Raw genomic sequence first — 26341 nt, 5'->3', positions numbered from 1 at the left:
TAACATGATGTATATTGTTATATTTTTGTTAAAAATTTCTCTGTTATATTTTAATCTGCTTCTGCTGCACTTGGAGTATTCGTTGGCAGAGAAGGTTCTAGTCAACAAAGGTAGAAATAGTTTCTTCACTGAGTATTTCCTGTGCTAATGAATCAGAAGTCTCCATCCCCATCTTCAGTCTCATCCCCATCCTCCATTTTCATCCCCTTCCTCTTTTTAATAGTGCTTCTATAAATTTCCTTTTTATATCCTTTTTAACAGTTGATAGTTATATGTGCATGTATACACACATATACCTCTGTCTCTATAGCTATCTACATACCTTTTTAGGATAACATCATTCCAGAGCTTATAGAATTATAATAGTAGAATGTGATAATGAGGTTTATGTTCTGAGATCTGGGAATTTGCCATGTTTAAGGTCAGCTCTGGCAGTGTAGTTTTAGGATATAGAAAGTCACATGTTTGTTGGCTTGTAGGGGCTGCCCTACTGATTCCCTCTTCTCTAAATTTTTGGGATCCTTAAGCTTAGGAAAGCTTATTTGTAGAATTTTTTGGCCATGTGGCTTATGCCCTATGGTAGAAGGGGAATAGTAAAAGAAGAAAGACTGTTTCTAGAGAATTGAGAACAACATAGGGGTAGCTGCTATTTTCTTTTATATTGCTCTTTGAGAAATAGCAACTCTGTGAAGTTTGATATACCATGTTTTGAAAGTGGTAGATTCTTCAGTAAGTGACATAGCAAAGTATTCAAATGGTTTGCTCTAACTTGAGATAAACAAAATAAATAGATGTCTATGCTAGTAAGAACTAGGAGGAGTTTTATAGCATAATAGAAAAGAGCAAGTAACTTGTTGATCTGAGTTGGACCTTCACCTTTTTATCATCAGGAATATCTATTAATCTATGCTTCAGTTTTCATCTAGAGTGTAAAGTAAGGCTTTAGAATAGCTAATAGCTGATTCCAAAATTCTATGATTATATATGTGTGTGTGTGTGTAATATGTTTATTACAGGTAATCACTTTGTTTCTTGATATATGGTACTTTGGTATGCTTCATCTTCAAAGATAATATAGAGTAGTATTTGACATCTTTATGTTTGTGAGGAGCTTCCTGGTTGGCATTACTTTTTATGCATTCATAAACCTTAAAGTCCTATATGAATGTAAGGTTATTATATCTATGGAAAAAGAATAGTGTATCTCATTAATATGGGTAACCCTCATCTATACTTTCTTGTCCTGTGATTCTTATCTGTCTTTCAATAAGTTTTCCAAAGAGGAGTTAATGTCCTGAAGGCCCTCTTGTTATTTTAATAACTTATGGATACTGATGGAATACTCTTACCATATTGATTATCTGTTACTGCTGTCTTTATGGGTCATCTATATCTTTGATGATGTTTTTGTGGTCAAGTCATTGTTTTAGTCTGGACTTTTTGCAACATCATAGAAAATGTTCTATATACTATCACTCAATTCCTTTTGGTTTATTTCAGAGTCCTAGGCTCAGCTTAAGGGAAAGTGCATATTTTCAATTAACCCTCCTCACTGCTCTCCTGCTGGGCTTGCCTCCAGTGGAATTAGCCTATGATAATTTAGGCTACAGGCCTTCAGTTATTGATGCACTTTATTTTTTCAGTGTGAATGGCTAGGCTGATGTCTCTTGAGTGACCATGGCTCCTACTGAGGAGATACTGTGCTCTTTGAGGTTTGATATGATCATCTGATGTTATCCACTCATAAGAACATCTGGAGAAACCTTGCCACCCCTGGGGAATGCCTCTTTTTGATTCTGAAGCATATCTTTCAGCCAGTAACCAAGTGTTTTTTAAAGTACTGGTCTGTGCCCCAGTTACTGTGGTTACTGTAGGGGTTTAAAAGACAAAACTTAGGTGTTCCATGCCCCTCCTGCAGTTAAAAGAGAAACAACACGAAAAATAAATAAAAGTTAGTTTTGTGGGAGAGACACTAACATGGGATTGGAAATCAGGAAAAGATCCATTCTTTGAGCTTAGCTTTGAAAGAAGTCAAGTGGATGGGAGCTGAAGACCAGTTTGGTCTGTGGTGTATGTGGAGGGAAGTAATATATAATAAGCTTGGAAAAGTAGGTTGCTGGCAGGATAGGACAAACTTTATAGCTAGACAGGGGGAATTGTATATATTGATTTTGATATGTGACAGTAATTATACCAATTTTTTATGGGAATATGTTAAAAATCTTGTTTGACTTTAAAATATGCAGTACATGGGGAAAGGGCCTTTAAAGCTGTATTTTGCTTTACCAAGTCAAATACCATTTTGTGAATTACAAAATATATACTGAGAGTTCTTATTCTCTGTACATTTCATTTAATTCTGAGACAAGATGTGGTCTGATATAGGAAATCCTTTGAGAAATTTAATTTAGTTACTCTGGATGTCTGCACAGACCACAAAAAGACATGCATAATAGAATAAAGATTTCATTGAGATAAAGAAGTAGCCTCTTGGACTGATAGTTACTGCTTATTTTCCCCCCAAGGGGTGTGGTGGTGTATGGTATTGTCAGTGATTTTTTTTTCTCTTCCCTCCCTCCCCTAAATCTTCCTGTCTTTTTGGTGTTATTTTTGATTGCCTTTAAAATGATCACCTTCATCCTTCCTTTTTGTATCTGTGATAGCCACTCAGTGGCTATCCTCAACTTCTTAAGTGCTATTGCCTCATCGTCACAAAGTTGATTGAATAGTGTGAGGTACTAAGAGTCCACATGTAGTTATGTTATCATTCCTGCTGACACTGGAGTGTAGAAGTGCAAGCCGATCAGTCTCTTTTTATGTCAGTTTTTCATTTCTCTATTTTATCTGTAGGGACTGTACAGTGGAAACAGCAGTGGCTTTTGGAGTCAGGAATGCTGTGGGTTCAAATCTCCTACGCTGATTCTTTTAAGCTATGTGACTGAGTGAATCACAGAATCTCTGTGAGTGTTCATTTCCTTTTCTGAAAAAGGGGATCCTACCTAGAGTGTGTATCTCATTGGGTTGTTGGCAGTGATTTTTCCTGACTCTGTCATCCCTTTACTTATTAATTTTGAGTCACCCTATTTTGACTATAAGACAAAATAGAAATGCCTATTTGGCTTTTCAAATTCTTCATAGCCTGCCCCTCTCTTATCCTTCCAGTCTTTTTACACACTGCTCCTCTCTACAAAATCTATGGCCCAGTTATGGTAACCTACTAGATGTGCCTTACATATGATTCTCCCTCTCCTTCCTCCATGACATTATTTTGGCTCTCCTCCATTAATGTCATGTGCTTTCATTTCTGCCTCATAGAATCCCTGCCTTCCTTCAAAACTCAACTCAAATGCCGGCTCCTATAGGAAGTATGTCATAATTCTTCAGCTACTGGTGCCTTTCTTTCTATGGTCACTTTGGGTCAGTTGGTTGGTAGTTGTCCTGCATTTTTGAAGAGGACCAAAATGACATCACCGTGATAAAGTGAAGTTTCATTGTGTCCAACTATGGCTGATTAGACCAGTACGAGCTTGGAACGCTGTACCACAGGTTAGGCACAGATGGTCCATGTGAATATTTGGGGTGTATACTCCAAATTTGCACATCCTACATTTCCTTTGTGCTGTCTCAATCCTGCTTTGCTCTTAGAGCACAGCACCCTTTCTGATGTGGGCATGCCATGCTGAGAGGTCCTGTGCCAACGTCTCCCATGTTACACAGTCAAATCCAAAGTTCTTGAGAGGGACCTTGAGAGTGTCCTTGTATCACTTCTTCTGACCACCATGTGATTAACTGCCTCATGTGAGTTCTCCATAAAATAGTCTTTTTGGCAAGCATATATTTTGCATCCAAACGACGTACGTGGCCCACCCATCCGAGTTGTACTCTCTGAAGCATAGTTTGAACGCTTGGCAGTTCAGCTTGAGCAAGGGCTTCAGTGTCTGGTACCTTATTCTTCTGAGTCAGAAGGACCTGAGTTCAAATCTCACCTCAGACACTTGACACTCACTAGCTGTGTGACCTTGGGCAAGTCACTTAATCCCAATTGCCTCATCCTGGGTCATCTCTAGTCATCCTGATAAATATCTGGTCACTAGATTTAGATGGCTCTGGAAGAGAAGTGAGGCTGGTGACCTGCACAGCCTTCCCTCACTCAAAACAAAGTCAAGTCCAAGTCATGTCATTATTTTTCTGATGGCATGGTCTTCTTCAGCAGCGAAGGACAAACACACACACACCTTATCCTGCCAGGTGATCCTCAGAATCTTCCTAAGACAGTTCCTTGTTAAATGCCTGCTATGTGCCAGCACAATGCTAAGTGCTAGAGATAGGAAGAAAGGTTGAACACAGTTCTTGTCCTTGAGGAGCTCATAATCTTTTGGGGAGGCAGTATACAAATGGTTATGTAGAATCCAGCTATATGCAGGATGAATTGGAAATAATCAACAAACTCAATCTTGTCTTTTCCTACATAGATAAATGTTGCCTCCTTCTTTAGATTGTAAGTTTCTTGATTGGGTGACTTTTCATTTTTTCCTTGTATTTCCAGTCTTAGTACAGTACATTGCCCATAATAAATGCTAATTGGTCTAGTGAGATCATGTATGTAAAGCAGTTTTTAGATTTAAAGTACCATGTCTAGTCATTCTGGAAAGCAAGTTGGAAGTATGGCCAAATAGTTGCTAAACTGTGCATGCCCTTGATCCAGTGATATCATTATTAAGCCTTATTCCAAAGATAGAAAAGAAAGAGGAAATGGATCTGTATTTACAAAAAAGACTTTCCTTAGTTCTATTCTAATGGTAAAGATCTGGGAACTGAGGAAGTGCCTTTAGTTTCTTATCATCATTTGGAGGAATGGCTTAACAAATTATGATTGATGAAAGTAATGGAATACTGTTGTACTGTCAGAAATGATGAAAGGGATGGCTTCAGGGAAACCTGGAAAGGCTTGTAGAACTTTTCTAAGTGAAGTGAGCAGAACTAGGAGAACAATTTATACAACATTGTTTAAAAAAAAAAAAAGAATAACTTTGAAAGCCTTAAGGTTTCAGATCAATACAGTGTCCAGTTTTGATTCCACAGTACAGTGATGAAGGATGATGAAAAAGAGGAGATAGATGAAATATGCAAAAATTTTTGGACATAATGTGTAAATTTTGCCTGGTTAAGCATATTTTTAGTAGGGGTTTTGCATATGTTTTTTTCTTTTATTCTGTATTGAAGTAGAGGTGGGAAGGAGAGAAAAATTCATTCCTGTTACTTAAAAAAAATTAATTAAAGTATTAAAGCAATTTAGAAATTCCAGTTGTAGATTTTAGCTATATCTTAAGTCAAATCCTTTGGCTCATTAGCCCCCTGCGCCTCTCCCTGCAATATTGCTCATTATTTTTTTGTTTTCAGACTATATGGTTGCATAAATGAGCTAAGTGATGGGATTAAATGTAGAACAATAAAAAATGGAATTTAGAGCAATAAAAATTTGCCCTCCATTTTCTGTGAACCTTCTTTTGCTTCTTCATGGAATGGCATGACTGGTGGAAAGACACACGGAGGGTGCCTAAAGTCATACAGTGCTTAAAGTGTGAGAAACTTTAATTTGGATGTTGGTGCTCTCAATGTAAGGCTCTTGTCCAATTACTATTGGGTGGATTTTACCGAAGGAATTGAGTACTGTCAGTCTTGCTTGACATTTTCCCTATAAAAGTAATTCTTACCTTTTTTTTTGAGTCATGAACCCCCTTTGGTATTCTGGTGAAAATCTTTTGAGTTCTTTTCAGAATAACATTTTTAAATGCATAAAATTGAAACAATAGAATTAGAGGAAATTGAAAGACAGCAAAATATTTTTAAAATCTACTTCTTGAAACTCAGGTTAAAAACCTTTTTGTTATATATAAAACTACAAGAAAGAAGGAAATATGGCTAAACAGACAGCAGGCCCCTAGGTTTTCCTTCAATAGGCAAAGAAAGGAATTGGTACTGATTTCCAGATCTTCTTTATCTTTTGTGTTCTACTGTTAGAATGTAAGCCCCTTTCGGGAAGATAGAAGGGACTATTTCTTTTTCTTCTATTAGTTTCTCTAGTGCTTAATTTAGTGCCTGATATATAGTAAACTTTTAATAAATACTTTGTGAAAATAATTTATACAGATTTATTGAAAACTAGTAGACTTTCACTAATGATATTCTTCAGTGGACCATGTTTTTACCATCTCACAATTTACTGAGAATTGTAGAAAACATGAAAAGGGAAGAGGGCAACGTGGGTTGTTTCCAGAAAATTTGAGAGCAATTTTTCTGATCACAGGCTTCCCATAGTGGCAAAGTTTCATCTTTTCACTGGAAACATTTTACTTTTGTTTCCATATGGCAGTGAGACTTGAATACCACTACCACTGTAAAACCAAAGGTGAATATTACACATATGATAGGGGAAAAATGATAATGGACATGAGCAGATTCAAACATAACCAATGAGAAGCTCTGAGGGAGCAGAGGATGTCATCAAAGAATTACATTTCAGAAAAATGGTATCTTCAAGAAAGATGGACTGGTCACTGGTGAGACTGAGAATTGACAAGTGCATGACCAGAGTGTTCCACTGATATATCCAAGAGAAAAGCAAGGATGGCTTCTAGCACATTTGGTGGATCATCTGTAAAGATTTCTTTTTTGGAGAACATGAAGGTTTTGAGACCTTCCCAGGATGAATAGGCACAGATAAGTTGTCATCTGCATAGTTGGCAGAAGATCGTCAATTGATGAGATCACAGATCCATTTCATTATTTGAGTTGAATATTGAGAGACCACAGCATATTCCTCTCCTTTCACCTTGTTTCCTGTATGTTTACTTAGCTACTTTCAAATCATCCTGTGTGAGATTTCTTCTGCTTGCTATCACTTTTCTTCCCCATAACATTGGTTAAACAAACTTGAAGATAAATAACTTCTGAAATGTTAAGATAACCTTGTATGTCATAAAATTGCTATTGATATCAGTTTCCCTATTCTCCTCCCTCAAACCCCCCAAAGCATTTGGTGTTCCAAACCCATAAAGTTTTCCTATATTTTGCTCTAGTGAGTTTTTCTTATCAGTTTGATTGGGGCTTTTATTCTGTCTCAGTGTTTTTCTTCACTGTGGAGCTGGTAGGAGGAACAAGAAAAAGGGTCTAAAACTGAATTTTTGATTAGTTACCTGAAAATGTGGAGCCTTTAACTTTTTAACACTGCCAGTTTTGAGGATTTTTTTGACTTTAAAATAAAGCTTTCTATTAATGATTTTTTAGATTTGAGGATGTGACAGCAGTTCTTCCATCTCCTTTTTTTCATGAGTGATTATTTGACGTTTAATCAACTGAAGGTGCTGTTTTTAAAAAATATTTTTAATAGAATCTTGATTTTAGTCTGTGCATTTGCTTTTATATCTTAAGTTCCAGAAATTTGCATCTATAAAACCTAAAGTATTTTATGACTTGTTCTGTGACAACTGAATAATTTTTAAGGAGATATGTATATGCTTTAAGGAACTTAAAACTACTATGTTAATACAGAGATTGCTGAATTATAAGGTCTATTCCTTATACGGGTAGAATCTTGATGGAGGGGCCAAGTTTGTAGCAACCATAAAGACTAGTTTTAGATTCCATTATGTTGTCTTTGTTTTCTGATTTTCATAATGTAGGATTTTTTTACCTTTATTTTTCTACATTCTTGTCTGCCTTCTTATATAATGATTTTAATTTATAATTCTTTGTTTGCAAGACATGTATTTGCTTTAGTTTTTAATCTTCTTGTCAAAGAAATCCTAAAACTATGACTTTCTCTAAGTTTTGTTAAAATTGTGATTTTATAATAGAGTGGGGTGCCGGCCCCTCCTTTGTTACAAAGGCTAACTCTGGGTAGGGAAGAAGGAGTTAATTTGAAAATGAAAAATAGAGCAAAGAAATAGTAAAAAGTTGTGGTGTGGTCTATGGTATTTACAGTTCAGCTTTCTCTCTGTTTGTCCATAATCAGCTATCTTTTATTGGTCTTCACATTTGCATGACTTAAGTTCAACAAAGACTGTAGTATACTGGATTTCATCAATGGAATGATTCATACTAATCTAGAACAACCCAGGCATGGAAAAATGACAGATTCTGTGTGAAACTGAGATTTTCCAAATCCAGTCAGAGAATAAATCTTTTTTTCAAAACTTTATCTTATGCTCAGTCTGTTAGTATCAAAACTGTAACTATTGAGGTGAGTTAGCCGACTGCTCTTCCCCCCATCCCCCTTTGTGGTAATATGAACCTTTGCATTAAGAGTGAGCTTTAAGTGCTTTAAAAAAAATTGTTTAGTGCATATGTGTTCGACTGGGTCTTATAAAATGGCTTCGACTTTCTCTTTTGAAGCTATTGGTAACAGTAGTTGCAGGTTAACATGAACCTTGGAACTCTCTTCAAACTGAAATAAACCGTCACCAAGTGATCTGCTTTTGTTGCATATGCAACCTATAGTCTTGACCAGAATTCTTGAATATTAAAGAATGCTGTGTCCTGAGATAGGCTCTGACTCTGACCCTGCAGCTGAAGTATTTCTCCCCACAATGAGAATCTTGCTAACACAAAATATATAACATGTTTTCCAGTAATACAAAGGCACAAGTATTATCAAAATTTTGCATCCAGATGCTCTTTATTATTTGGATGTAGAAATGATGAAAGATTTCTCAACCACAGCATCAGTATTTTATTTGCTCAAATATTGCAGCTTGGTTTTTATTTATGTTTCTTATCACTTACTGCTGTATATTTTATCAAGGTGAATCTAGGAAATTTCATACTAGTGTGGGGACTTAATTTCATAGGAAATTCATTTTCTTCATTTTGTGGAAGTATAAAGCACTAAGTTTTTTTATTTGTGTGACACAAAAACCCTTGTCAGGTCCTTTTCTGTTTTGTGTGGCTTGGTTGGGGTAACCCACCAGTGAGTAATATTGTTACTAAATCAAACCCTTGGGCTTCCGAGTAACACTCGGATTGTGAGTGCATTTAATTCTGTTGTCCTAATCAAGTTTTAAACATCTGTGCAGTTACTGTTTTGGAATATCTGTGACATATTAACACAGTTTATTTTGGAGAACAAAAACACTGAACATTATATTTTTGTAATGGTCCTTTATGGATTTCATATCAACCAAGTGTAATTATATATAAAGTGATGAAAATGCTTAACTCATTAAAACATCTGTGATAGATGAATAACACGAAGCAAACAGTTTTGTTTTCAGGGACTGTTAAATTTCACTAAACACAATAATTAGAAGATTCACAGTCTTAGAATGTAGCTAAGGTAAAATGAATAGGTGAGGTTTTAAATTTGCTATCATCTCCCATTTAATTGTATGAAAAAAGCATTCTTTTGCTTTATTATTTTTCTTTTCAAAAGATGAGAGAAAATATGGAATGCCTAGTATAATTCCTTAAAGAGGTGCTAAGTAAATGTTGACTTTGTAGCTCCTACAGTCCACACTGTGGACAAGGCTTAATTTCCAACATTTTCTCTCTGTTTAGTCCTTTTCTCTAAACTAGAATTTTTAGTTCTTTAGTTTGACATTAGATGATCTTCCTTCATCTTTTGCAAAGAGTTTACATGCAATTATATTGATCTTTCTTGAGGGAAAAAAAGAAATTTAAACTTCACGTTTTACATATAGTTTGATTCATTCACAGCAAGGATGCTAGGACTAACCTTGATACACTTGCAGAAAAGCATTGGGTCTCATTTAACTATGTTTTATCATCTGCTTCTTATGTTTTGATATAACAGAAGTTCTTTTTTTGGTATTATGGCTTATGTATTGAAGTTTAATAGGTTTCCTTCATCAAGTCCTGTTTACAGAGAATCAGTTAATAAACAGAATGACTTACTCAGTTTCATCATTCAGCACAGATAATTGTGTTGGGAACCCAGCTTAAGAGCTTAATTAAATCATTTGTGTATCTGATTTTATCTTGTCAGGTATGGAAAAAATTTGCAAACCAATTCATTTTGTTTAAGAATTGTTTCCAGTATAGCTTGTTATTATCAGTGTAAAATAATTTTTTTCTTTTTGAAAATAACTTTTCAATCCTTCCATTAATCCTAAAAATTGGTTTGTTGGGTTGGTCTTTGCTTGACTCTTCAGCAACAGTGAACCTCTTGGGTATTCAGGTGTGCCCTCCCTAGAAAATTAGGAGGTCTCATTTCATGTCCATAGAGGGGCTAACAATCAGGCTCTTAAGAAATACTTATTTACCAGTCATTGTTAGACATGATCATTTCTTTGCTGGTTATACCCAAATGAATCTGTCTTCTCTTCACAAAGCAGATTTTCATGTTGAAAAGGGCCTTGAGGGTAGGGATGGAGCTCTGCAACTGCTGCTGCTCCTCCTAATATTACAAGAATCCTGGCACTCAGCAATTCACTTCAGCCTTCTTGCAGGAGGAATACTTGTGGTTTCATCTTCACAGATAGGGCTTTTAAAGATGAATTAGAATAGGAGCATTTTATGACAGACCTGTTAGATGAAGAAATACAGATGAGATGCATTTTTGTTGCTTTGGCCACTTTTTATCATCATTGAGGATCTGTAAATGTTAAAGTAATTTTTGCTGAAGCTGCTTTGATGTCCTATACATTTTTATGAAAAATGTCCAACATTGTACAGTCGGTTATTATACTTTGCCATATTAATTCCCCTTTCTAGAACTTCCCCAATAGTGTAAGTAATCCCCAAATCTAGGCCTGTGACCTGACCCTCAGCCTGCTTGTTGTACACATCATATTCCAAGGAGGCCTCCTCAGGTCTATGGAATATTCCGAGGCAGCAGCTCAGATCCCATTGGGAACATTCTGTCCTGTACCCTTTTACTCACATCCCCTTGTGGTTAGAGCAGGTGCCTTACTTTGGATTCTGCCATCAGTGGCAGTAACTAGTTAGCAGGAGTCCTTCTTAACCCCTTTTCATTTTGCATGGTACAGTTAATGATATGGGATTAACAGGCACCAATGGATTCTGCATTCTTTCCTTCTCTCCTCCAACCCACCCTATTTCCAAACTTCTCTTTTAAAATCCAGAGCACCACCATTTCAGCTGCATCCAGGACTCTCACTTTCTTTTATTTTATACATCTAAACAGTTAGAAAATCTCAGTTCTGTCTCTACCTCTCTCACATCTGTCCCCTTCTCTTCACTAACACAACTGCCATCCATTTCAGGCTCTTAATTTCTTCTCACCTCGACTATAGTGCAGTAGCTTCCTAATTGGTCTCCCTGTCTCCAATCTTTCCCCTCTCTAATCCATCCTCCACACAGTTCTTAATATGGTGTTCTTAAAGCACAGGTCTTATCCAGTCACTTTCCCACTAAGAAAACTTCAGTGGTTTCTTATTTAATTTCAGATTAAATATTATTTCATTTTTGTCTTATCTTTTAAAAATTCATATTGTGTTTTATAATGTTCATCATTGTTAGCATAATAATGCATTTTTATAATTGATAAATAAGTGTGTGTAGTCAAAATTTTTTTACTGGTAGGAAAGTTTGAAGACTAGTGGTATAATAGATTTGGACCAAACTCTTATGTTTGGCTTTTAAGGCCCTGTCTAATCTCATCCCATTTACTAATCCCCCCCTTCCCCCCATTTAAAAAAAAGTTTTATTATTATTTTTTGTTTGTTTTAACATTCTTATAGCTTTCCTCAGTATCTCTCCCAGTCCTGTGGATCCAGCCCATACAAGGCAGCTAATGACATTGGATAGAGATCGAGGCCTGGAGTCAGTAAAACCTGAGTTGACATGTGTTCTTAGACCTTTTCTAGTTGTACAACCTCAGACAAGTCACTTGACTTTTGTTTACTTCAGTTTCCTCAGCTATAGAGTGGCACAATAATAGCACTTGCTAAGAGTTCAAAGGGTTGTTGTGAAGGCTCAAATGAGGTAATATTTGTAAAGTTAAGGCTCATCATAGTGTCTTACATATAGTAAAACATTATTCTCTTCCCTTTCTTTCTCCTTCCCATATAACTTATTGTATTTTTTAAAGATTAAAAAGAAAAAAAAAGCAGAAAAAAATACAATTGAATAATATATTGGAAAAGAATGAAAACACATGTAAGTGCATCACTTGTGGTTCCTCCCTCCCCAGGAGTGGGTTAGCAGTTCTCACCTCTTTTTGAGTCATGTTTGGGCTATGTAATTGAACTATGTTCACTTGATTTTTGGGTATGTGGTTACGTTTTATTTCCTTACTTTTCCTTAGTGTACAGCCTTCCACTTGAGGTGAGTGTGTCACTGTCTTTTATCACCTGTGACTCATTTGGGATCTTGGCAGAATATGGAGCTCTTTTCTGTTTATCCATGTATTACCCATTCAAGTTTCCAGCTTTCCATTAGGCCTGTCCCTTTTCTGAACTCCAGTTGTAAACAGAAGTAGTGCTTGTATGGTTTAGGATATAAATGTTTTTAAATGGTTTAACAAGTCAGATTTGTTTTTTATAACTAGGGTATGAGCTCCTTGAATTGTCTCTCTATACCAAATGGACTCAGCTCAGTGGTTGCCTTGTATACCAGGTCTTTTTTGATTACCCCACTTGTTAGGGCCCACCCTATCCATCTCCTCAGAATGTTAGATTTTGTATTTATTTCTGTGTACATTTTTTTCCCATTCATTTAGGAGAATGTAAGTTCTTTGAGGGAGCAGAAAGTAGTTTTCTTTTTGTCATTGCATACTCATCCTCTGTTATGCATTGCAGAATCAAATAAATGCTTATTGAAATTCATTGTTTCCCCCTTAGCACCAGAAATAAGCACATACTAGATTAATAGAAATATTTGCAAAATTTCAGACCATGCCATGAAAGAGCTCACTTTCTACAAGGGCAGCAGCATATATGTAGATAAGTAAATGTGAAAGTTTCAGGAAGCATAGGAAAACAACCACCTATGGGAATCAAGAGTGCTTATTAGTTGATACTCAATTGCCTTTTTCTTTGGTTCATTTGCACAATATGCACTTGTGTCTTGCCAATTAGTGTTAAGCTGTGTAGTTTGTTTTTATCACTAGTTTCTGACCTTGTCTTTCACCATGTCCATTTTAGGTTGTTTCCTAATGGTTAGGTATATGGTGCTTTTGTTGGTATTGTGAACCAGTTTTTCTTATGCCACTTTGCTTGCAGTAAATAAATTATTTATGTCTGTATATGGCAAAAGGAGTAAAATATGGTAGTAGATTTTTTGAATTTTTGTGATTCTAAAGTGAAATAATAAAGATGATGTTTTGCAGTCATCAATATAAGAGGGAAAAATCAGGGCCTGAAGATGTTAACATGTAGAATAAGTGCTCAAGCCATATATTTTCAGGGCAGCTGGAAATGATGAAGTAGCTTCCTAGAGGATTTCAAATGTTAATTGTTTGTTCCTCATTCAGTTTTTGTTAAAATATAGTGCCTGTGTTTGAAATTTCAGCTTCTTTGGATGCATTAATGATAGGAATAATAAATATTTCTACTTATATATTTTACAGGAATTCACTTATAGAGGTCATTAGGTTTTAATTCAGTGGATATGCGCCATTGCCATAGGTGAGCGTTGTCTAGAAGTCAGTAACCTTTTGATTTTCCATAATTTAGGATGGTCCTCTTAAGAATTATGATTAGCAAATCTGAAAGTGGCTTGGCACATTGGTCTGGTCACTTTCTGCTATTAATCTCCTTGTGTGTGCTCAAGGAATAAAAGTTAAGATAACAAATATGTTGTAAGTTGTATCTGCCCACTGTATTTTGAAGTCAACTAGGACTTCAATTTTCTTCTCTTTGGGATTAATATAGGTAATAGAAAATTCCCTTTAATTCTTTGGATGGCTCTGTCTTCAGCATATCAGGGACTTTGTACGAATGATGAAAAGAGTGCTAGATTTCTTCCAGACCTCCTTTTTATTACCTGATATCAATAGGTCACTTAATGTTTGTTTCAGTTTCCTCATCTGTGGTATACTACCTACACCCCAAGGTTGGTGTGCATTAAGGGTTATATGAAAACGTGAATTCTTATTTAAAAGAAAAAAACTGTCTTGTCTTTGTATTGTGACGTTATACATTTATGACAGAAGTGAGCTTGCTATTGTCGTATTTAGGTGCATACTAAATATGATTTCAGAAGGAACAGGGTAGGGAAACAGATTGAATTTGTATTTGCTCCTTATTTAGCTGCATTAGTTTTTGTCAAACTAATATTTTGGTTTTTTTGAAATCTCTTAAACTTAGTAGCAAGGGAAGAAGTGACATTCCCACCTTAAATTTACATATTTGTATTTTTGTCCTGAATTATATAACTGAAGGATTACTTTGGCAGTTTTCATCCCTAAGACTGTGTTCTCCTTCATGGACTCCCATTGGACCTTTGTGAGTTTTCAGTGTCGTTGAGAGTGGTTTTACAAATAGTTGATATTATTTTTTCACCTGTATTAGAAAATGTATGTGCTTCAGAGTAAATCCCAGTAGGGAAAGTAATGTCTTTTTGTGTGTATTTTCAATTTCTAAGACTGGTGGCCCACAGAGACTTGAGTTTATTACTGCCTGTTTAAGAGATGATTCATTGAGAGCAAAATATTCCATGCCTGTGTAGTAAGTTTCCCTGTCTTGAAATATGTTCAGAAAATTGAAATATCCAATCTCAAAGTCTATCTGCCAAAAAAGAAAAGTAAATAGTCTGGTTTTATTCTAGTTGTGCTACATTGTTTTGGAGACTTCTGATCATGTTTATAGATGGTGTGAAACATTCCTATTATTCATACTCTGTTCTCCATTTCCCACTGACCGATTCATTATTCCCATCACCAGAAGCCCACCTTTTCTCCCCCCCACCCCGAATTCCCATTCCAAAGCTATCTAACTTTTCCCCTGTGCTTTGTGGAATGCCTGCTTCATAGGTAACAAACTAGTTTTCATCCTGAACCGTTTCCTTTCTTACTCTTTCCATCTTCTGAGTCCTGGGGCTACAAAGAAAAAGCAAAAACAATTTCTACCCTCAACGATCTTACATTCTAATATTGGAGATGTCTTTATCTTAAATCATTTAACCCCTCTGGGCCTTAGTTTTGTTTTCTGTGAACAGAGAGATAGACTAAATAGCTTCTCAGGTCCCTTTCATCACTAAGTAGACTATCTTACAAAATCTACAGTGACATACTTATTTTGCACATAGTACTGCTAAATGATTTTGTATTTTATTAATGACTGGAGCATCTACACCCATTTGAAAAATAGTAGTACATATATATGAGAGGCAGTGGCATAGTGGATGTCATGTAGCCAATGTCATAGTTAGGTTCCTGCCCCTCCCAACTTCATTCATTCATTCATTTTGTTTTCTATTTAAAGGGGGAATCACCTGACTACTTTTTAGAGGCCTGTTCACTGAATGGTCATTATCTCACTTTAAGTGAGTACCTGAAAAGGCTTTAGCCTAAAAGGCCAAGGTTTCCCATTGAATCCTGGGCCATCTCCAGTCATCCTGATGAATATCTGGTCAACCCGACCTGGATGACTCAGGAGGAGAAAGTGAGGCTGGTGACCTCATCCAGCCCTCCCTCACTCAAAACAAAGTCAAATGCAAGTCATGTCATCATTTCTCTGATGTCATGATCTTCTTCGAAAAAAGGACAAACCCAACAACAACTCACTGAAACCTGGTTCCCTTCTGAGGATACAGCTCTCCTGGCTACCTTTTCCAGCTCTAGTAGAAATGATGGATTGCGCCTTGTTTCATGCATTGTCACTTCCTGGCTTTCCTTTACCATCACTCAATAAACTCTCTTCTCTTAAGATTAACTCAAACCCAATATCCCACCCAATGGAGATTATCATGGCCATTGTCTATAGCTGACTACACCGTTCCCTTTCTCTTCTTAATCTTGTGATGAACCAGTTCAGTGTTACACTGTCCTCTTAAGTTTGTTGCCTCTTCATAATATTGAAAACCTTTATCTTCTAAACTGCAACCTTGGATTCCTTGCAACATCTGATGCTTTTGTTTCTACTTGTGTGCTGCAGAAGCAAGCTGGAAAAAAATATAAGGAATCTTGCTACTTTCACTACTACTTTCACTACAAGTTTATGTTACACAATCTCAACTAGATGCTCTTTGTTGTAAGACAGTCCTTTTATTCTTCATTAATTGATTCACTATCCTACTCGCTCCAACCACTTCTCCACACCTTTTTCTTCTGGCAGAGTATGCTTCATCCCTGTCTCACATGAATGAGAAACCTTTCTCCTTTTCAAGGCAAACACTTCTACATTTCTTCTGCAGTTTTCCAGCCAACTGTCCCCTCCGTCCTTTGTATTCACTCACCAATATTCAATTACTTGCTGTCTTTTGGCTGCTTCCTTTTTTAGAAACATGTTCATTTCACTGCACAATCCTCACTTGATCTATTCCATTACTACCAGCTGTTTATCCTGTATTTCTCCTCCCTTTTGTGATTAAACTCCTGGAGAACACTAGTTATAATAGATGCCTTCACTTCCTTTCCTCTCGTTTCTATTCTTAGCTCTCTGCCTAATTGTTCAACTGAAACTGCTCTTTGGAAGTTACCAATGATCTCTTAGTTTACAAATCCAATGGCCTAGTCTCAGTCCTCATGCATTTTGAAGTCTTTGCATACTTTGACACTCTTGTTCACTGATTTGTCTTTGATACTCTCCTTTCTGTATGTTTTCATGGCACTACTTTCTGATGGTTCATTGTGAAGCCACTTCTCATTTTAATTTGCCAGATCTTTATACAGGTCATGCCTGTAATCCTTGTTTATCCCCCAAATCCTATCTTGAACTGTCTTCCCTTTTCCTTTTATGTTATTTCACTTGGTGATCTTGTCAGCTTCTAGACTTTCCATTATCATCCCTACGCCCCAACTTCGCTTTGGACTTGAATCTTTCTTTTTAAGTATCCAAAACTGGATGCCTTACAGTCATGTTAAAACTCAGCATGTCTCAAACACAACTCATATTTCTCCAAAACTGTCCCCTCTTCTCAACTTTCCTAGTATGGTCAAGGATGCTACTCCCATTTACCCAGGTTTGAATCTGGTATCATCCTTGATTCCTGTCTTTTAACTTCTACACCTCCAATCAGTAGCCAAGTATTGTTAATTTTCCGCTAATCACATCTCTCCCATATAACTCCTTTTCTCCTCTCACATTGATGCCATCTTGGTGCAGGTTCTTAATCACCTAATTCCTAGACTATTTATTGCAGCAGTGTACCTGGTGGGTCTACTTGCCTCAAGGCTTTCCCCATTTTAGTTCATCTTCCACTCAGCTTTCAAAGTGATCTTCCTGAATCATAGGTCTGACTATATTTTCCCATCCTCATACAATAAACTCCGATTGCTCCCTATTACCTCCAGAATTAGGTATAAAAATCCTTTGTTGAATTTGAAAGCTTTTAATAACCTGGTCCATTCCTACGCTTGCAGTATTTTTACACCTTATTTCCTTCCATGTATCCTACAATGACACTGGGAAATTGGGAGAACATCATTCATTATCCAAAACCCATACAAACATGCTGTCATGAAACTGATATACAATACAGATATGAACTTCTCTGGGCAACCACATTTTGCGTTTATTTTTCCAAGAGCCCTCATGACTGACAGTATCAAAGACTTTGGTCAGCTCAGTGAATGTTGTTTACAAACCTGTTCTACTCTTGGCATTCCTCCTGGAGTTGTCAGGTATCAAATACCATATTGACTATTCCTCAGCCCTTTCTAAAAGCCACATTGGTTCTCAGGTAGGTGGCCATCTTTCAGGTGAAGGATCAGCCTATTAAGAAAGACTGGCAGGAATCTTGTTAGCAACAACTAAGAGAGAGAACCTCACCCCACCATTGTCATAGAATAGCCTATTTCCTTTTCCTTTGTAGAGGTGGACAGTGGAGGGAGGCATCCTTGAATATCTAGGAGATAACCTCTTTTTTCCATATAACCCAGAAAATTTCTGTCAGCTTTTGTGTGAGCAGTGGACCTCCTGCCTTGTAAATAGAATCAGCAGTGGGTACTTTTATTAGAAGAGAGGAACCTAAAGTCATCCCAAAACTTCTTTTGTTGGAAGTTAATATTGAAGGGGATTGACTTCAACCTCAGGTATTTGATCAGTGACTTTAGCATTGATTGATTGATGACAGTCTTTCGAGAATACTGAGGAAGTTTTTAACCCATCTTTCCAGGGTTGTATTCTTAACCCTGAATCAGTGTAGTTCCATCAACACTTGAGTAGTTGAGATGGGAGTTTGGCCCATAAATAGCTTTTAGGGCATCATAAAAACACTTAGGATTGTTAATATCAGCATAAAACTGAATTTCATCTACTTTCTTACTGCACCAAGAGTCCTACATCTTTCTAAGCATTGCTTGTACTTTGCTTTTGATGAATTTAAATGCTGCCTTCTTAGAGATGGAGGAACTATCCTGCTGGCAAATCCCTATGGAGTTCTTGTTTTTCATTTTAGCAGCTTCTGAATTTTCCCATCGTTTTTGTCAAACCAGTCTTGATGTTTATGATACTCTTGCATTTTCCCAGTCACCATTGGAGTGAAGCAAGAGTGTGTACTTATTCCCGTGCTTTTTAGCATGATGTTTTTCGGCGATGTTGGATGCCTTCAACAAGGACAAAAAGGGCATCAAGGATAATTTGAGACATGGGAGACTGCCACAGGACTGCCCTAGAAGGAGGCATCAAAGAAAGCATTGTATACTCTGAGCAAAGCAGAATTGTAGTAGCTCAAAAGAAACATGAGAAGCCCAAATTTAGAGCCATCTCCCCTCCATATGTCATGTGGACAACCTGTGGTAGAACCTTTTGAGCTTATATTGGTCTGATCAGCCACAGTCGATATACCATGCCTTAACCCCAGCAGTGTGATATTATTTTGGGCTTCTTTGAGAATGAAGGAAAATAGCCAACCAACACATTAGTCTCCTTGCTGCTCCTCACATTATTATTTTACCTCTGGATTGCATGTTTTCCACATTTGTCTCCAATCTTTGCATAGTCTTCCTTCTTTTCTCTGGCTTTACTTCAAGTCTCAGCTAATATCCCACCTTCTACAAGAAGCATTTCCTTGTCCTAACCATAAAGCTGGTTGTTTTTTGCTCTTCGTTCTTTGGAGAGGATCAAAGTAACATCTCTATGTTGAGTCAAGGTACAACGTGTCTCACTGTGGCTGATCAGACGAATACAAGCTTGGAAAGTTCCACCATAGGTTTGACACAAATAGTCCATATCCCTAAAATAATTTTTAAAAAATTACTTTTATCATTTCTACTCGATAAGGAAAAGTCAAGATATAAGAAAAATGAAAGCAAATTTATGAAGTCTCATACATTGTTTATTATTCACACTGATGTAACAGTGACTGCAGTAGCTTAAAACATAATACAAATATGCCATTGCATCTGTGATCATCTGTCCACCTGAAAAGGTCTTCTCTCTTTAAGTTTAAAGTAACTAGATGGGTCAGTAGATAGAGTGCTCAGCCTGGAGTGAGTGTAACCCAGTGCCCATCATTTAATCTGTGTTTGTCTCAGTTGCTTCACCTATAAAATGACGATAGTTGTAAAACCTGCCTCTCAGGGTTGTTGTGAGGATTAAATGAAATAATAGTTATAAAACACTTAGCACTTTGTGCATTGCGCAAAGTAAGTATTATATAAGCAATATCTATTACTATTAAGCAAATTAATTTTTAAATATCCCGAGTGAAAGTTTGAGCTATTTGTGATGACATTTGACATTAAGGCATTGATTGGATAGGAGTATATTATCTCATAAGTGGTGTGTGTGTGTGTATGTGTGTATTCCTTATAGCAATTTTGTCACAGATGTTGAAAAGAATTAACAATGCCTCGTAACATATGTTGGTGAGCTGAAGGCCAGTGTCACGTTCATGTTTGTAAGATGTTTTCTCTGTGTCTTCTCAACATGATTGCATATCAGTCTTGCTATCTGACTTCCTTTTTTCTATTGCAGATGTGTAAGGGAGAATGAGGGCAAAAGAGAAATAGACGCTTAAGTCTTCATAATTTCTAAGAATCCTCTTATATTGAAAACTTGCAATTTCTTTTGTTTGGAAAACTATAAGAATCTTTCTGTTGAGTTTGTCAATCTCCACAAATCTTCTTTTAGATCTTAAAATATTTTGGGGACATTATATTAGGTTTGTGGCATTTCATGTTGAAACTTATTCTCAATCCATTATTGGCATACTTCCTTTCCTGGTCCTGTGTTCTTATTAATGATGTGTTATAAGCTACTTCTCTATAAATCAGTAGTGAACTTAAACATCTTTAGTTACAGAATTAGAAAATATGTATTATGCACGAGTCCTTATTTTCCAAAGTTATTGCCTGTGTCCATGGACAGATTTTGCAAAAAAATTTTTAAAGAGTTTTTTTGTTTTCTTTTTGACGGTATCATAATTTCCTGTACTATCCTTTTCCCTCCTCTTTGTGAGCTATTTTTTATATCAGATAATATTTTTTAAGATAAAAAAGGACAAAAAAAGTCATAACAACTGATCAGTACATTGAAAAAGTCAAAAAACATGGGTAACGTGTAGTACCTGTGTACCTCCAGCTCTGCAAAGGGATGGGTTGGGAGTGTCCTTTCATATCTTTCTTTCAAGCCACATTTGACCCTTGTAATTTTGCAACATTCTCTGTGTGTGTGTGTGTGCACGCGTGCATGTGTGTTCTCTTTACATTTTTTATAAAATCTTCATTCAAATGAGAAATAAAACATATTGTTTAGTACTTATTTATGTGTTGGTTGCCTTCTGGAGGTAAAATACTTTATTATATTTCCCTCCTTGAGATAATTTGTCAAGTGTTTCATGTTTGTCTTAATCTTCCTCATATTTCTTACGTGTGTAATTGACCAGATCTAGCTCTATTTTTAGACTTTATCTTCAGTAGGTGACTATATTTTTGAAAAATTGGCAGATGTTTATGTTATAGGTGAATACTATAAAACTCTTAAGGGTGAGGTGTTTGGGAGTCTTCTGGTGATAACGAATTTTAGAAAAGTTGGTTCTTCTCAGATCAGGGTTACAAGGTACATTCTCCTTGAATGAAAATGGGTACTTTTAAACTTTCTCCCCATCTCTCCTCAGTCATTATGTGTTGCAAAAATTATTCAAAGTTATACACTTTTATTTTTCAATGAAAAAATAACAATCGCAGGAATTGAAGTTTACCTGTATGTCATTCTAAGCCTTAACTTATCAATGACTGCCTCTCTCTTCAAGGTTTCTATATATTTATGTGTGAGAATTATTACTACTAATAATAGTAGGTAGCATTTATATGGTGTTTTATAGTAATAATTTTAGAAAGAAACCTTAAAACTTTTAGTTTCTGGAAATGGCAACATTATTTTTCATGCTACTTAACATTACTTTTCTTAATATCTGTCAAGTTTTTATGAGTAAAAATAACTTAAACTTTTCTTTCAAAAGATTTTTTTAGTAATATATTACTGTTTTGTGCTATTATTTACCTTTTAATATACTGAGAATGGTTAATAGTTTAATATAGATTTTGTTTTTTCTCTTAATTTTAAAAAACTTTTTAATATGGAATCAATTGTGGAAACAAGTTAGAATACAATATTAACTGCTTTGTTTTGTTTTGTTTTCCTAACAGCTTTTTTTTTTGAAACGGTGGGGTTGTTGGAGTGGTTGGATTTTTCCTGGAATTGAGTGAGAAATTCAGAAGACTGAAGCCCAGGCTCACTGTCTACCTTTCACGGAGGCCCAGCCGTGAGAGGACAGAAGAAGGCACGTGGCGAATCATGACAGCTGACAAAGAGAAGGACAAAGACAAAGAAAAGGACCGGGACCGTGATCGGGACCGGGAGAGAGAAAAGAGGGATAAGACAAGAGAGAGCGAAAATTCCCGCCCTCGTCGAAGCTGCACTTTGGAAGGTGGAGCCAAGAACTATGCAGAAAGTGACCACAGCGATGATGAGGACAATGACAACAATGGTGCCACCACCGAGGAGTCTGCGAAGAAGAACAAAAAGAAGCCTCCCAAAAAGAAATCTCGTTATGAAAGGACTGACACTGGGGAAATCACATCGTTCATTACTGAAGATGATGTTGTCTATAGGCCGGGAGGTAGGAAACGTGACATTTTCATCTCCCCATGTTTGTAGGTGTTAACATTATTAGGTCATGGTTCTATAACTTAACAGGGGATAAAAAGAACAGTGGTCTTTAATGCAAGAAAACTTGAGGAAAACTCATGCAATTTTGTTTTTAACCAAAACCCTTAATACAGAAACCTAATCATTTTTAATTTCTCCCTGTTGTCAGGAGTTTCACAGAATTTCGGTATTTTCAGAGATGGACAGGACCTGAGAGTTCATCTTTTCTGACTAAGTTATTTTATATATGAGGAAAATGAGACCCAAATTCATTAAATGACTTTCTCTAGATTATATAGGTATTAAGTGATGAATTATGAGTATGGATTTGAAGCTCAGGTCCTTCAATTTGAGATCAGTGGGAACAGCTCAACTGTTTGGTTCTTTGGTATGTTAGCTCTGAATAGCCAGTGGAATGTTAGCAATACACTGTTCAATCAACAGATTTTTAATGAAGAAACTTCAAAGGGTAACCTTGGAAGCATGTTGTGGAATCTCACCATTCTGTGGTGGGGTCTTTATTTGTCTTTTTTAGTGTGCTCTGTGTGAATATTTGTAATATTCATATGTGTGGTATATATGAAGTTTGTATATATGTACGTATGCATATATATATACATACACATGTATGTGTACATACACACACACACACACATTTCATTTTTGGAGCCAGGAAACTATAGCTTGTATTCATTGTACTAGAAGCTGGTCTGTTTTTAGTCCTTTTGTCAGTGAAAGCAGCATGGATATATTTTTTTCAGGACTCTTGTCATGGTGGCAATATTTTTTTTTTGATTAATTTATTTTTAGTTTTTAAACATTGCCTTCTATAAGTTTTAAATTTTCTCCCCCTTCCTTCTCCTTAGTCTCTCCTCGAAACAATCTGATGCAAACTGAGATGGGCTCTACACGTACATTCCTATTAAACAAACTTTCACATTAGTTATGCAGCATAGAAGAGTTATAATGAATGGAAGAAACTATAAGACAAAAACAAAACAAAAAAGAACATTGTCTGCTTTGCTCTGCATTCCAACTCTGTAGTTCCTTCCCTGGATGTTGATGGCGTTTTCCATCATGAGTCTTTGGAATTGTTTTAGATCCTTGCATTGCCGAGGAGGGCTGAGTCTATCAAAATCAGTCATCCCACACTATAGCTGTTTTTCTGTGAACAATGTTATCCTGGTTCTACTCACTTCACTTAGCATCAGTTCATAGCATCAGTTTATATAAATCTTTTCAGATTTTTCTGAAGTCCACCTGTTCCTCATTTCTTATAACACAATAGTATTCTATTATGTTCACATATTACAACTTGTTAAGCCATTTCCCCAATTGATGGGCATCCCCTCAATTTCCAGTTCTTGGCCACCACAAAAAGAGCTTCTATAAATATCTTTGTACATGTGGGTCCTTTTTCTATTTTGCTGGGTTAAAGGTTTAGCACATTTTTATTGCCCTTTGGCATAGTTCCACATTGTTCTCCAGATTGGTTGGGTCAGCTCCCAACTCCATCTTGGTGGCATTTTTAGGGAATAACACAAACACTGAATGATTCAGGTAAGTTTCACTGCTGAAGGTCTCATTTCTCAAATATCTAGGAAACTAAGCCAAATTTATAACAATAAGCGCCATTTTTCAGTTGACAAATGGCCATTTTTAAGAAGTTTTCAGAAAAAGAAATCAAATCTTTCAAAGGTCGTGTGAAAAGCTGCTCTAAATCACTAATAATTAGACAAATGCAAATTAGGACAACTCTGGGAAGAATGATATATGCTGCAGGGAGTATGGGGAAATTGGGACACTAATGCTTTCTTCGTGGAATTGTAAACTGGTCCAGTCATTGTGGAGAACAGTTTGGAACAACTCTCAAAAGGCTATAAAAGTGTGGGTACCATTTTACCCAACAGTACCTCTACAAGGTCTGTACCCCAAAGATATCAAAGAAAATGGAAAGAACCTATTTGTGGAAAACAATTTATAGAAGCTCTTTTTTGTGGTGGTAAAGAATTGAAAACTGAGGGGATGCTGATCAGTTGGGAAATGGCTGAACAAGTTGTGATGTTTGATTATGATAGAATACTCTTGTGCTATAAGAAACAGCTAACAGAATGGCTTCTGAAAACCTGGGAAGACTTATATGATCTGAAGCAGAGTGAAGTGAGCACAATCAAGAGAATGTTATATGCAGTAATAGCAATATTGTAACAGTGATGAACTAGGAGACACTGAGCTACTGTGGTCAATACAGTGATCCACAGTAATTCCAGAGGACTCTACCCTCAGAGACAGAAGTGATAAAATCTGAGTACAGACTGAAACTTTTTTCATTTTCTTTGTTTCTTCCTTTCTGTATTATTTTTAAATTTAAGTTTAATTTTTGTAACATGACCAATATGGAAATATGTTTTGCATGACTTCATATGTATTATTGATATCATATTGCTTGCTTTTTCTATGGGTAGGGGAAAGACTGGAGGAGGCAAATTTAGAAATCAAAAAAAGAATTTTGGAAGATTGAGCTTAAGTATTAACAAATCATTTTTCCTTTTGAAGGATAGATTTTAGGGTGATGGATTTTTTTGTTTCATAGCAGCTTGAAAAATTAAATGAAAAAATTAACAACATCTATTTTCTCTTCTTTTTAGTCTTTCTTCCCTTTGCACTATCTTCCTCCTTCCCTCCCCTCATTTGAGAAAAAGAAAAAGAAAATCCATATCACAAATAGTTGTAGTCTTGTAGTCAAGGCAAAAAAAAAATATCTCCCTTTAATCTTGTCTAGAATATAAATGTCTCACTCTGAACCCATTGGTCCATCACCTCTTTCTCATGAGGTGGACAGCATGCCTCATCACTGATTGTTTGGGAATTATCACAGCAACTTTTAAAGACTGTCTTGTATGTCAAGATTTCATATATGTGTAACTGGGGCAAAATCACTGATGATATTATAGATACTTATGGAATTGAAGCAAAAATCCCAAGTAGGAATGGGATGTGCGGTTTATTAATGCTAATTTTTAATGCTAGTTTGCAGTCATAAAACACTATTGTGTTGACAGAGTGCTTTACTCTGAGCAAGGAAAATATAGCTATTGCAATGTCATGGTCATTTCCTAAACAGGAAAGTGGTGCCAGAGAAGGACAAGTTCCTTGTCCATGATTAGACAGCTGTTAAATGTGAATATGGAGTTGGATCTTGATCTCCTGATTGCTTGTCTAGTATTATTTCTAGTATCAGTCCTGCTTTATAGATTTCATTAGTATTTGTCCTTCAAATATAAACCTTTGAACTATTATGTGATGACAGTTGTGACTACAGAGATTGTATAACTGCAAGTCTTTTATTTTCTTATATTGATTGTCTTAATGCCCAATGTAGCTTTTCCACTAAGTTCCCTTCAATGCAATTTAACAAGCTTTTTATGAGCGCAAATTTTGTGCCAAGCTCAATGTTTGACAGACTTCTGGCCAAAACCAAAACAATCCCTCCCGTTAAGGATCTTATATTTTTTTGATGGTAGTGATGACAAATAACAGGTATATAGTAAGCAAATGTAGTATATTTACAAAATAGATCAAGTTAATAAAAGAGGAGGGTCTAAGAGGAGGAGGAAAATTTCAACAACTGGGGAATCTCAGGGAAGGCTTGTTTTAGGAGAAGACAGTTAAAGTGCGCTATGAGGAGGAACTGGGCTTCCAAGAGATGTGTGTAGATAAGAGTAGTCCAGACATGAGGTTATCTATTGTACAGTGAATGGTACCAGGGCAGAATATATAATGTCCCCCATAGGGAAGTATAAAAAGATTAGATTTAACGAGAAAGTAGCGGAATCAGTCTCTTGAACTTGATGAATCTTACATTAGAAAGTTGTTGCAACAGTTCTTTAAGGAAATTTTTATTGGCAATTTGTTTATGCATTGCCTTTATTTTCTCTTTAGTCCTCACTACCTGAGAGCTGTCCCATCTAACAAAGAATGTTTTTTTTAGAAGAAAAAGAGATATAAAGAGGGGAAAATACTCAGGAAAAAAGATCAATATATTAAAAAAAAAATAAAAAATTATGTTCTGTTTCTTCCAACCGTTCATAGGAATGAGGAGAGAT

The 26341-nt window shown here is 36.1% G+C and overlaps 1 protein-coding gene across 3 annotated transcripts in view; it reads left to right on the top strand.

Annotated features, from left to right (window-relative positions):
- Positions 1–26341, top strand: part of RERE (arginine-glutamic acid dipeptide repeats) — a 478375-nt gene that overhangs the window by 42920 nt on the left and 409114 nt on the right. For all 3 annotated transcript variants that reach the window (XM_072608761.1, XM_072608759.1, XM_072608758.1), the window contains exon 2: positions 21734–22206. In XM_072608761.1, the coding sequence (XP_072464862.1) occupies positions 21882–22206 (325 nt within the window). In that variant the 5' untranslated portion in view covers positions 21734–21881. The remainder of the gene's footprint in view (positions 1–21733; positions 22207–26341) is intronic.

The sequence above is a fragment of the Notamacropus eugenii genome, chromosome 5, assembly GCF_028372415.1.
Source record: "Notamacropus eugenii isolate mMacEug1 chromosome 5, mMacEug1.pri_v2, whole genome shotgun sequence".
Taxonomy (NCBI): domain Eukaryota; kingdom Metazoa; phylum Chordata; class Mammalia; order Diprotodontia; family Macropodidae; genus Notamacropus; species Notamacropus eugenii.
This window is presented reverse-complemented; position numbering and strand designations above follow the sequence as displayed.